Source organism: Phasianus colchicus, chromosome 1 (assembly GCF_987193195.1).
Source record: "Phasianus colchicus chromosome 1, bPhaCol1.hap1.1, whole genome shotgun sequence".
Taxonomy (NCBI): Eukaryota; Metazoa; Chordata; class Aves; order Galliformes; family Phasianidae; genus Phasianus; species Phasianus colchicus.
In genome coordinates, this window is record NC_143436.1 from 133732832 (window position 1) to 133745989 (window position 13158).

The following is a 13158-nucleotide window of genomic DNA, read 5'->3' on the forward strand; positions in this document are numbered from 1 at the left end:
CTGGGAGTCCCTTCTTTTAATTTTTTAAACTATGACTGCTATGAAATGGCAAAGCAGAACACAGAACTGCTTGGATTCAAGTAACTATCAAGCTAATTGAACAGACTCCCTAGAAAAATAATTGTGTGTATTTTTGGATCCTAGGTACTGTCATAGAGACATTCAGAAACATAAACAAACATGGCAAAAAGTAACATTTTCCTTGGAATGTCTGCTATAAATACATTTGATAAAACAATTGCAGGAAAAAGTTAATCTGTATGCCTGCTGCAGAAGGAAGGAAAGCCTGCTGTTACTGCTTAATGCATCAGAGACATTAGAAGAACAATTTATCTGTGTGAAAATGTGATCTCCGCGATGCATCCAAGGTCAGAGAGTTATAGCAATTTGTAAAGTAAGTGTCAGTCTGGATTCGATGGCTGCTCAGTGCACCGACATCTTACAAAGATTGCAAGAGCTGCCAGCTAAGCAGCATTACTGCATGTGCACCTTTATCCCTGCATGCTGTCCTTGCTTTCTCTTCCTAGCAGACGCATACCTCCCACATGTGTAGTGGAGGTAATCTAGATGTCTCCCCAGATTATGAGTGCTCTCATTATGCTTCTTCCTTCCTTTCCTGGTATTTCGTGGTCTTTATTTAAACAAGTATTAAGAAATAATAATTTTATAACCCTGCAAGCAATGCACAAGGACATGGCAAAACCAGCCAAAGTCTGTACCCACTCAGACATGACCTTGATGAGCAGTGCATGAGGGAGATAAAATCTCACCATCTATGTCTTAAAAATATACTGTTGAACAAAAACGGTGTTAGATCCGCTGCTTCCAACCCGGAACTCCTGGGGCTTCAAGCTGGACTACTGCTACCCTTGCCAACACTACTACTACTTGTTAGTAATTTTTTTTCGGTTGTTTGGCGCTGCCTAGTGGCTGCATCGCACCATGCCGTTTCAAATGGACAGGATGGGTTGCCTTTCCTGTCTCTCTGCACAGCTGTAGCACCCGGCTGCACTCCATCCATGGACGGAGGTCCCCCAGTCCATCCAGGAAGACATCTGAACTTTGTATCCCGTTTCTCATGGTTAATTTGGGATGAAATATAATAGATAACATTTTTGGGAAAGCCTTAATGAAGACAGGAGGTATCAAGATACAGAGACTAGGATGCGTCTTGTTTAACTTCAGACACTAATAGGTACCTGTGCCAGGCACCCCAGGCTCCTGCTTACACTCAGTGGGGAGAAACAGGCACATCTAGAACATGGTTCATCAGACTAACTTCATACATCTACACAAGAATGGTATGAGCTTTTTCTTAGAAATGCTGACTTCTATCTGCTGATTGTAAAAGGCAGCTGGTGACTAATTCAGATGCAGGCATTTATCCTTTGGTCAGATGAATCCTAGCTATGCAAAAGAAAGAAAAGCTTTAGAGCCTCTGGTTCCTGCTGATTTCAATTGCAGTCATCCCCTTATCTCTTTCATGCTTTCAAAAACTGGCATAAATGGTTAGGCGTCTACATTTTTTAGCAATCCTTGGGAGATATGTCTTAGGACTATATGAAAATTCTGATAAAATCGAAGCTATACCTAATTCCCTTTTTTGAAGATGAAACAATAACCCAAGGATTACTAATGCTTAAACAAAAGCTTTATTAATTATTACTTCTTGCTGCACCCCATCCTCTCCATTTGTAATTTGCCTTGCCTCAAGCATTGTAATTTGTACTTTCCTGAAAAAGGCAACTGTTTGAGAGTGCAGCATTCTGGATAAGAAAAGGAGGCAATTTAGGATATCTGTAATCTACTGATCTCATAGCAGCAATGTATTTATTTACCAGCCACAGTCCAAAGACTTACTCGTGTTCATCTTCAGAATCAAAACTAGCATGCATGTCATGTGAGGCCGCCACATCACTTGTTGACTGGAATAGCTTCAGATTGCTGCTCCCTGAAGAAGTTTCTTTCCTTTTCTTTTTAACAAAAAACTTTTTGAAAGATTTGAACTTTGATTTTTTCTTTCCTAAGTGAAGAAACATAAAGAAGATGCAACCAGCAGTATTTGCAGGCTATCAGAACAATAATAATTCCCATATAATTTTTTTCATAAGTGGATTTTTTTTTCCTGGAAGAGGAAACACAGTCCGCTCTTGCATTAGTGTCTTTCAAGACTATACTGATAGCATGAAATTACTATTATCTGAGAGAATGGATTGCAGTGTTTATGACATAAAAATAACCTACAGTGTAGGATCTTTCCTAATAGAGTTTCTACTTGCCTCTTGAGATAATTAGACTGGGAAGAAAAACTTTGGTATTAACAGCCCACTATGTAGAGAAGAAATTACAACTTGGAAACACACTGCCTTTGTTCAGCAAGCAAAATAGTGATGATAAGGACAATGTTGTTACTGAAAGCAATTTAAATGTAGAAATGGCTTACTTAGGTGAAATGTGCAGTATCAGGAGGCTAATGCTGTTACAGTGTCAGTTATATAATACATTCGAAAATGTTTTGAATGCTAATTATAAGACTCAATGGATCACAAAGTATTAAAACAGAAATCAAACAGTAATCCTCAAAGACAGTGATAGTCTGCTCAGTGAGGAAAGACCTGAATCACTATCAGTTCCTAGCTCCATAAAGAATTCAGTATTTTGCACAAGACAGCCCAACAACTACCGCCTGTCCATTGTAGGTTGGGATGACAGCATTGGAAAACATCCCTACCAGTGTTTCAGTTATTGTTGGATCTTGTTGGGTAGAAAAGTTAACTGTCACAAGATGCTACAAAAATCTGACTTCAAGAGTCAAGAAATGTCAAAACTGACACAAGTCTTGGAGGTAGAAGGAGAGAGAGGCAGAATGCATTCTCTATATGAATACACTCACTTCTGTGACAGAGCTAAGCTTAAGTTCAGCCCTTTTTGTTTTTTGAGGAAGGGAGCAGTTCTACCTGAGTTGTCTTCTCCATATCCTTCAGTCTCCCGCACCTTCGGGTCCATTGTCCTTGAGGAACTCATGTGACAGTCACTAAAGGATAGAGAAAAAATGTCAATTATATCAACAAAATAGCAATACTTCAATAGACACATACAAGGCAAAGTACAAAATATAAATATATAAAATTTAAGATGATATTGTAAATAAATACATAAGCAGTAGATGTCTATATACACATATCTATTTATAAATACACAACACAAAAATATTCCATAGGATGAAGCTTTTTACTTCCAATTAATAAGGCGATGACACACTACAGCCCAGTTAATCAGCTCACTTCTCCTTACTGAGAACTGAGTGTAATGAAATTCTTGAACGCTTCTGAATGTGTGTATCAGAGGTTGCTCCCCAGAGTCTTTCTCTCTGCCCCTATCCAGCAGCACAGACATGATGTCTTTGTGCTAATCACAGCATTTGGGTAACACATCCAAAAAACCTTTGTAAAGAACTGCACATATATTCAATTTTTATTTAACTTGGCGTATTCTACAGATTCTAGTTTTAATTCTTTTTTAAGTAATTTGTGAAAAATTAATCATTCTTTTTACTCTTTTATTCATGCAGACAAAAGTAAAAATAAAATAATAAATTCTCTTTCTTCATTGCATTTTGGAAGCAAAAATGTTCTTCATGTTCTTCATTAAGGTTCCTAATGATGGCAGAATATCTGTAATTTCAAAATCATTTCCAGAAGAGTAGTCAGTTTGTGCTCTCTTTTCTCTATCTGGAAAACCACGATTTCATGGTTGAGTCAGTATAAAGTCATGGATGTCATTCACTGGAAGGTGACCTAAATACCACAGAGGAACTCCTTGGGTTGCATTGGTGACAGATGCTTATGCCAGAACCTTGACTGGGGCATGAGTATACCACAGCTACTCTGAACTCTCGAAATAAGAGCAGACTGAAGTAATGAGGCTCATACATTTAGAGAGTTAAATGGAAATGAAATATTTATTACTGGAGCCTAAACCATGACACATTGCCTGAAACACTGGTGAGTACCGATCCAGGCAGTGATGGACAGTCATACGATGGCACCAGCAAAGACACTGCTGCTGCAGTGCTTCTCCACTTCCCCAGCAGCTGGATGAGCACCTTCATTATCAAAAAAGCCCTTTCACATATCATATCATATTGCATCATATTTTTATATTTTAATATATAAACTGGATGCCATAACTCACACCCCCAGCTGTATCCACTGCATCCACCTGCAGCTAGCTGAGGTTCTACTTTTTTTTATCTGTTTACACATTACACTCCATCAGTTCTGAGCAGCAAAGCCACCAGGTGCTAAATACCCCTATAACGGAAATGCTACTTTGAACAGAGGCATGTTTCTTCTGGCATAATTAATGCAATTAATATAATTTAATTTCTAATACTCTAGAAATGTGTTGCTATCCCATCTGAAACCTTTGCAGCCAATTTCACAGAATGTTTTAGGTTAGAAAGGACCTTAAAGACCATCCAGTTCCGACTCCCGCTGTGGGGGTCTAATCTCCCACTAGACCACGTTGTTAAAAGCTCCATCCAACCTGGCTTTGAATGCCCCCATGGGGCATCCACAGCTTCTCTGAGCAACAATTTTTTTACAGAATAAAAGTGATTTTAAGAAGTGAACTCCACCACTATGTCAGTAAAGATCTGTGCGATTGACTTCTGACATTCAAGGTTGTGAAGAGCATTTCCACTGCATCCACCAAACACTCGAGGACAGTCATATATGATAGGGGTGCAACAAACATTTCTCCTTCCTTAGGAGAAGCAGCGTAACACTGAATCCCAATGAGCTTTCTTTTTGCCAGCCATGTGCCTAGATGCAAGGTCCTCTCTCTATTCCTGACCTCCCGTGGCCATTCTTCAAGTCTGTAATACTTAGCAATTTTAAGGTTATTTTAGTAATCAGCGTACTTTTCTAAAAAGTGTCTTGGGCCTGAAGAAGGCAGCCCAGCTTATCTGTACTGCTGTAGCATGGTGCTGGAGACACCTCTTGCAAGGGAGTGCTGAAACAACAGTGTGCGAGGAGTGAGGCTTGGCCAGGTCCCATGCCCACTACTGCAAGAGTCATCCCTGACCTGCTTCCAGGGGTTACCTGGGGGACGACCTGGCTGCTCTGTTGGTGGCTGTGGCTCAGCTTTGTAGTTTCAAAGGAAAGTTCCCAGTCTGAATGCAGAGCTGGCACTTGGATCCAGCTCTACCAGGCCTACGATGGTTCATCAAAGGGGCGTGATGTTCACAGAGCAGGAGGCTGGGAGCTCTCACAGTCGTTGCTATGTTGTGAAAACACGCTGTCTGAGACCCAGATGGCGAGGTGAGGCCACACGCTGATGACTGAATGTCAGACTGGGGAGGAGTTTTATGGCCACTGTAACCAAGGAGGGATTTGTTTGCACCAGGAGATGAAAGGGTATCCTCTTTGCTAACCTGTGGAGGAGAGCTAAGCAGATCGCAGAGGGACTGGAACTGAAAAAAACTGGCAAAACACTTGGCAAAGGACACAGTGGTCTGGCCAGAGGTGGGTACATGCAATCACCAAGCCTGTCTGCCTGACCATTTATCCTAGGATGTGGGCGGGGTGGGACCTTGATGGCCAAGCCGCCACTTGAAAGCTGACAGATCATTTTAGTCAGCCTTGATTTCAAGTAAATGCTTGTGCTGAGACTTAGTCATATGCTTCAGTGTTTGCTGAGTTACAGTTTACTCCCAGCTCAGCATCTCACCCAGCCTAGTGCCAGGCAGTCAGTCAAAATTGATGATGACATTTTTATTGGCATGGGGAAAGTTGCTTTTCCTTCCAAGCCCTTTCTTTCCCAAGTATATGAACTCAGAGAGCTGTTCTACACACACCTCCTTTGTTGCTTTTTTTTTTTTTTTTTTTTTTTTTTTTTTTTTTTTTTTACCTTTAGCAGAAGTTATTTTAACATCTTTAGGTAGATTTTCAGCCTTTCAAGCTTTTTCCTTCAGTGTCCAAAACAAACTCATTCATCACATGAAAGATTTGGTTAAAACATGACACTTAGAAGGAGAAAGAAAAACAAGATGCCAGAGTTCAACATGAGTATGATTATACCTTCCTGTCAATTCCCTGACGTAAACAGGGATTTGCTTAATCGAAAGCTAAATGTTATCTTCTTCAAAGCTTTCCTGAAAATCTATGACATGTAAGTTTAATAGCTGTTCAACAAATTGCTGACAGAAGCACCCACACACAGCAGAGTGCACTTGCATTCGGCTCCTGAGGCTGCTCCAGGGAACAGTACTATGTTCTGAGGGTACTGAGAACTCTCAATCTACTCTCTTCAGCTTCTCCAAGTCTTGCTGAGCTTCAAGAACTAAGTCATGTCACATTCTGGTCTAAAAACTCAGTGGGATCCACATCCTTCAGGAGCGTGTTGCTTTACTTCTTCTGTCTTAGCAAGGGCAAGATTTACCACACTAACAGCAGTTGTACTTTTCTCTCTTCCTTTTTTTCCCCCTCAGGAAACAGAAGCCTGCTTTATCAATTTATTATGAGATTTTATGAGGCCAATATGTCTGATGATAAACTGCTAAATATTACCCAAGCTTATAACAGTATTTTTTCTACATTAGACTTTTCCCAGCAGATATTGTTTTTCCATTTCCTTCTTCCTTCCTGTGCTCTTTTATTACGAGCTAAGACACAGGAAACCCAGCTAAGAATACATGAGTGCAAAGAATATAGAAGGAACATGGCATGGCAACCCTACCCCTCCCAGATGTCACTGCATCCCAAGTGAGTATCAGAAAAAAAAGAAAAAAAAGGAGGAAAAAAAAAAAGAGCACAGCTGAAATGAATGGCAGCAATTTGAACCTCTTATTCCTGTGATTACAAAAACATTTGCTTTCTAGTAGAGCAAGCTCTTTTAAAAATCTGAACTAGAAACTGTCATTTCACATGAGGAGGAAACCTGCCTTTTTCTCTCTGCAATATCATGATAAGCACTAAAATCCTTACTTGTTTTACGCAGCCTTGTGGATTTAAGAAAGAAAATGCAAGAAGTCAGGGGATATAAAGAAAACCCAAACATTCAGAAAGACTGTCCTAGCTGAGCCAGTAGCCAAATAGAATAGCTGTGTTTTGAAGATACTGCACAATGAGGTACAGGAGAAGGATGAGTGGGCAATGAGCTTGTAATGGTGAGGTGCCCACAGTAATGTTCAAAGTGCCTCTCTGCTCAGACCTTTTCCTGCTAATAGAAATCCCAACATGACCCTCGCTTCAAGCTCTCAAATGACCTTCAATGCTCCCAAGTTGTAAGGCTTTCACCTACCCCACAGTAAATCTCTCACCACACGCCTAATTACAAAATCGTTTGCAGAAGTCATCAATCACCTCGATGTTATTAGGAGAAACCTCTTTTCCCTTCCCCAGGTCCCTCTCCAACAGTGCAGGTGTAAGAAGCACAGATCAGCACTGCACGTGAGCCAGCACTATGCACACGAGCACAGATATTGGGAGCATCCTCACAAGCAAGATGCAGGTCCCTGGAAATCCAATTAGTTTGTATAAAAACATCAAAAAAAAAAATGCACAGAAAGGGACATGAGAAGTTGATAACAATAGCAACGCCATTGCCAAAGCCATGCATCTTACTTCTCCAGACCTCCCAGTGTCAAAGGGGTACAAATTTCACTTTTCATTCAGCCTCCAATTTTAAATCAAATGATCAATTACACTTGAGACTACACTTGCATGCATGTGGCCATCCCAAGAGCTTTGTCAGGTCTCCCAAGCACTCTCACTGTGACAGAAAGGCCACTTTCCCTTTCCACTACATCAGCACCTCTTCATATTCCTCCTGCATCCCCATTTTTTGAATGGGTGACGCACTGAAAATAATTTACCCAGAGAATAATTTTTTAAGAAAATTACACTGTTTTCCTCTGCTATACTCATATAAATACCAAAGACAAACTAAATTCCAAACCAAGAAGAAAAACAGCCTGTCATTTTTAATGTACGATCTTGCTTTATATTTTCAGAGTTGAACAGATGATTATCTCCTTCCATTTTACTCAAAGGTCTTGCATCAATAAATGAAAAATAATCACACTGCAAAGTCTCTGACTTCATGTGTTCTCTGCTTTCTTTTTTTTAAATAGTTTAGTGAGTGTCCATAGGGACAGCATCTTCAAAAATGTGGTATTTTCACATATGGCCTGCTGTCCCAAAAAATGACACTTTGTCAGTTTGTTACTCACCTTTATCAATCTCACAATGACACCTTCCCCATCCTTTTTTAATCTGCACTACTGGTTAATAAAAGTCTCACTTTCTGTGCATGACTGACATCTCCTCCAGCTACTGCTACTCTCATAGCATGCTCTCATGTTATTAGAAAATGTGTAGCACCCATCATGGTGATGCGACGAGAGCCTGTGTGCCATTCCCAATGCCCACAGCAAGGCTGGCCCTAATGAACCTTGCTTCCACCAGTGTCCTGAGGGAGCCCTAGCCTGATAAAGTCTTTCTCCTAGAAAACTCAGTCTTCTAGGGATCTTCCCATCCTCCTTCTAGCCACTGTCAAAACAAACAGATCTGTGAGTGATTTACCTTTTCTAAGTGACTACCTATATTTCGAGTAGTGGCACCAACACAAAATCTTCCAGTGCTGCTCCTCGTGCCAACGCTCGCTTTTCACAGAATCACAGGACATCCTGGGTTGGAAGGGACCCACAAGGATCACTGAGTCCAGCTCCAGGCTCCACACAGCACCACTCAAAATCCAGACCCTGTGTTTGAGACTGTTGTCCAAATGCTCCTTGAACTCCAGCACTCAAGGCCATGCCCACAGTCTTGGGCATCCTGTTCCATGCCCACTGCCCTCTGGTGCAGCCCCTTTCCCTAACCCCCAGCTGCCCTCCCCTGACAGCTCCATTCTTGCTTCTTTCACTTCTACTGGGCAGTAGGCAGTTTCCCTCAAATATCCAAGCCTAACTCAACTCTGGTGCATTTGTAACTATTATTTTCCATGGACCCTACAGGCTCTCATACAAGGTACTCACCAAGCCGTCCATGCCCTCTGCCAGTAGCACATTCCTTTCTCTATTACAAACAGTGCATTTCCAAAGAATGGGGAGAAAAGCCCTGCTATTTCTACCTATTTGTTTTTCAAAAATTAATAGACCTGCCTTTCCCTTTTCTACATGAAGGCAAGAGGCTACAGGACAAATACCATACAAAATAAGCTTTCCATCCAAGCAGTTCGTGAAGAACAAGCTTTTTGCTCTTTTAAAAAAGTATGCTGTAACAAAATCCACCAACCTATGAGCAGAAAGCATCACTGTTTGGTCTGATTTCCTGGCGCTGCAATTACTCTATCCTGCAGAAAGACAAAAGGCAGCTCTTCTTCCCTAAGGGAGCTCAATAACTCAGGGGTAAACATCTTGTCAAAGGTCATACTTTGTTCACAGCAAAAGCCTTATCCTGCATGCTTTCTTTAAACAGATGTTAAAATATGGAACGCAAAAGCAAACCGAACATCCACATAAAATAATTAGAAACAGGAAAAAAAAATTATGTTGGCAAAACAATAAAACAAAACCATGTGAAATGCAGTTGGTCTAAATAAAATCACCTTCCTTCCGCCTTTCAATGGAAGTTTTATATTTTTGTGGTTTAACAGAGGGCCCAGGAAACCTATTCTACCAATACAGAAAGCATTATTAACAGAGCAGTTAGAGCAATAAAAGCACACTGAGACTCTGTCTTCTTTCTCAGCGTACAGGATAATGGAATCACAGAATCATAGAATCATAAAATGGCCTGGGTTGAAAAGGACCACAATGATCATCTAGTTTCAACCCCCTGCTATGTGCAGGGTCACCAATCACCAGATCAGGCTGCCCAGAGCCACATCCAGCCTGGCCTTGAATGCCTCCAGGGATGGGGCATCCACAACCTCCTTGGGCAACCTGTTCCAGTGTGTCACCACCCTCTGTGTGAAAAACCTCCTCCTAATATCTAACCTAAATTTCTCTAATGGAAGCACAGTTTTCTTTTTTCTTTTTTTCACAAAAACATGAGACCTCTCCCGGTCAGCTCCCTACAAAGATCTGCCACTACATTTAAGAGAACAAACAGCTCAACACACGACCAGAGTCTGGGACTCGTATCAGCTATTTTACTGATAGAAACACAATCTGCATCTTGAACTTCAGAGGTACCAAGTGTGCACACAAAGCACTTTGGCTAATATTGTTCTGATGGACTTCATCTTTTTTGCACAATAACAGGCTGATGTCACTAAAAGTTAAGAACAGGTAAAGTATTAAATATTCACTGTGACTCTCCATGGAAAGCAATAGAAAAGAAAGTAAAAAGACTTGCTTTAGTTAGAACAAAATTACATTTGATTCTACATGTCGCAATTGCAATTATTCTTCAATTCAGCACTGGGAACATTCCTGAAGCTATTTCACAAAAATAATTACACAAAGTCGCTTGGTATTCAGATTGAGTATCAAAATCAACGTTGTTATAAGGTCTCCATGGGTTTAGATTCTTTGAAACAGAACAGGGCTTTCAGTGATCCCCCCTGTGCTCTCTGGAACCATAAATGCAATAAATTGACTATACACACACAAATGGGTACTATGTGGCAAAAATATGAATAAGACTCACCTGGAAGCACAGCAAGCCCCAAGGAACCTGCACTTTTACACCCGCAGCCCCATCAATTAGGCTCATGTAAGCATGCTGTTGTACAGAGCGAAGGTTAATGGGAGCTTCAGATACTGAACGTCCTTAGTGCAACCCAGAATGAGTTCCTTATTCAGCTTCGTCAGCTATTCAGAACAAAACTCAGTGGGCCAAGTCACCCAGACAAAGAAATCAATTGCGACTTGCTCACATCAGATCTGAATGTGGCCCAATTTTCATCCATTCTGCACTCACCCATAATGCATTGACTGTCTACTCCTGGCTACGTGAAGTGTGACGCAGTCAGTGGTTTTATTCCAACCCTCCTATTAAGTTTCCTTAAGAGTTAAGGACAAGCCTTTTCAAATGATGTGTTTACTTGAACACAGAATATAGCTATATCCGAAGCCTACTTGAAAATGTTTTGCCATGAATACGATGAAAAACAGTCTGGTTTGGCTAAACACAAATAAAAAGGAAAAATGCATGAGACAAAGAGAACAAGATGTTCTTTACTGGGTTCCTCCAGAATTCATGTGCTGGAAAAATTAAATACCTACTGCAGTCATCCATGCACCATGCACAGAGTAGCTTTAACACTGAATATTTAGAGCAGAGAAAAAAAGAAGCTAGGGAATGTAAAGAGAATGAATACCCTAAGGGAAGCATTAGCCCTTCCAGGCAGAGACACCCCAGCCAACCACCTGAGATTAGCCAGAATATAAACTGACTGCTTTCCAGAAGCCGCTCATGAGAGGTGCCAGGGGGCCCTCAGGCTCAGCACTCCCCAGTGTCACTCGGTGGCCGCCTGCACCGCTCTGCTGAGTAGCTTCAGTCATGCTCTAACCTGGAGTCACCTCGGATGCAGTGGTAGAAAGCAGCCATGTCTCCAAGCCAACGAACAGCCCCTGTCCTGGGTCATCCTAGCACAAAGAAGTAGCGGGGATGGAGCCAGGTCCGATGGAAGGGCGCTGCGAGGCGGTGGGGAAGGGGAGCATCCTCCTCTGCTTTGCCACTCCACGGGTCCCTGGCTGCAGGCTCTGAGGCCAGTTTCCTCCCCAGGGTTCACACCAGCTGTCCACGGGGATGGCCGCTGTCAGCGTGACCTCGATCCTCTGAAACTTCCCCAGGCAACGGTGCTGACATATTTCAGCAATAACTGCTACCTTGTAAACACATTCCACATTCCTGTTTTGCCAAACCCCACAGGCCAAATGCAAAGCTAACTGGCTGCATGAGACTCTTTCTGAAGAAGTACATGTGGCAGGCTTTAACTGGGGATGACCTAATTGAGTCTCTTTGTCTCCTTCTAATTTAGTCCTGCCTGGCTTTCAAGTTGATAATCATTTTCCTGAGCCCAGATGGGAAAGAGAAGAACCGTAGTCAACTCCTCTCTCCTCCACCCTGAGCAACTTTCAAATCACTTTTAGGAAAAAAAGAAGCAAGAGATGTTAATGCACAGTCACAGCGATATGTGACAACCCTGGGAGTTCAGGTACAAGTCTGTTTAAGTCAGGAAGTCTTCCCAGCCAAAGTAGTTTCTCAGGTGAGCAGGCTGAAGGGCTGCTTTCTGACCCCATCACAGTGAACAACAATACTGAGTCCTTTCATCTTTCCTCAGAACTCTCTTTCACAATTCAAAAGAAAAGCCACAATCAGAATTTCACAAATAGAAGAGTCCTAATTTTTACCATTTATTCTCTCACTACGTGTACTTGCAAACTTTTCATTCCTGTTATCCATTCAGGTCACGTTTGTTGTTTTGTGTTTGAAACAGAGGAGCTATTTTCCTGCAGTTCTCCTGTCTATATGTCCTTGCAGGTCTATGCTCTATGCTTCAAAACAAGGATATGAGCAAATGGAAATTAGTGTGACTTGCTCATATTCTCATTTTCCCTTTTGCTTCTTCCCTGCAGCAATAACATCCATGAAAGCAAGAGATCTTGCCAGTCACTCTGCACGTTTCACCTCCCTCTGCCACTTCAGACTTGCAGGCTTTTGGAAGTCAATACCCTGATGGAGCTTAACAGGTTTACTGCTACCGTGTTGGAAATCCAGAGCTGAGTCTCCGGCGTTCTACACCACCTGCACTGATCCTTGCAGTGAGAAATAGAAGCACTTGCACGTGTCAATTTGTCCAGGACAAGTGACAGGGAGTACATGCGCAGGACACTCCTAAGAATACATGCAGAAATTTTAAATGCAGAATGAGATGAGTAGAGGAGATTGGAGAAAATATAAGAAAGGAGGGCACTGAAGAGCACAAACCATCCCCGACAGCGTTTTTAACAAGCCAGGGACACATTCAGTAGGAGGGCTCCTGCTTTTTATCTATCCAGAGCAGCAGAAAAATATGCTACCAGTCACAGTGTCATGCTGATTGTGTGTCCTCTCTCATTTGCAAGACAGATGGATGCAGCCCTGACAGCGCTTTCATCTTAACTCAGTACTGGAGGACAGGTGATAAACATCAGTATGTAAT

General features: G+C 41.8%; 1 protein-coding gene across 5 annotated transcripts in view; it reads right to left on the reverse strand.

Annotated features, from left to right (window-relative positions):
- Nucleotides 1-13158, reverse strand: part of CRACDL (CRACD like) — a 61816-nt gene that overhangs the window by 22852 nt on the left and 25806 nt on the right. For all 5 annotated transcript variants that reach the window (XM_090127163.1, XM_090127127.1, XM_090127154.1 and 2 more), the window contains 2 exons: nt 2958-3034; nt 1861-2023 (listed from right to left, as the gene is read on the reverse strand). In XM_090127163.1, the coding sequence (XP_089983289.1) occupies nt 1861-2023; nt 2958-3024 (230 nt within the window). In that variant the 5' untranslated portion in view covers nt 3025-3034. The remainder of the gene's footprint in view (nt 1-1860; nt 2024-2957; nt 3035-13158) is intronic.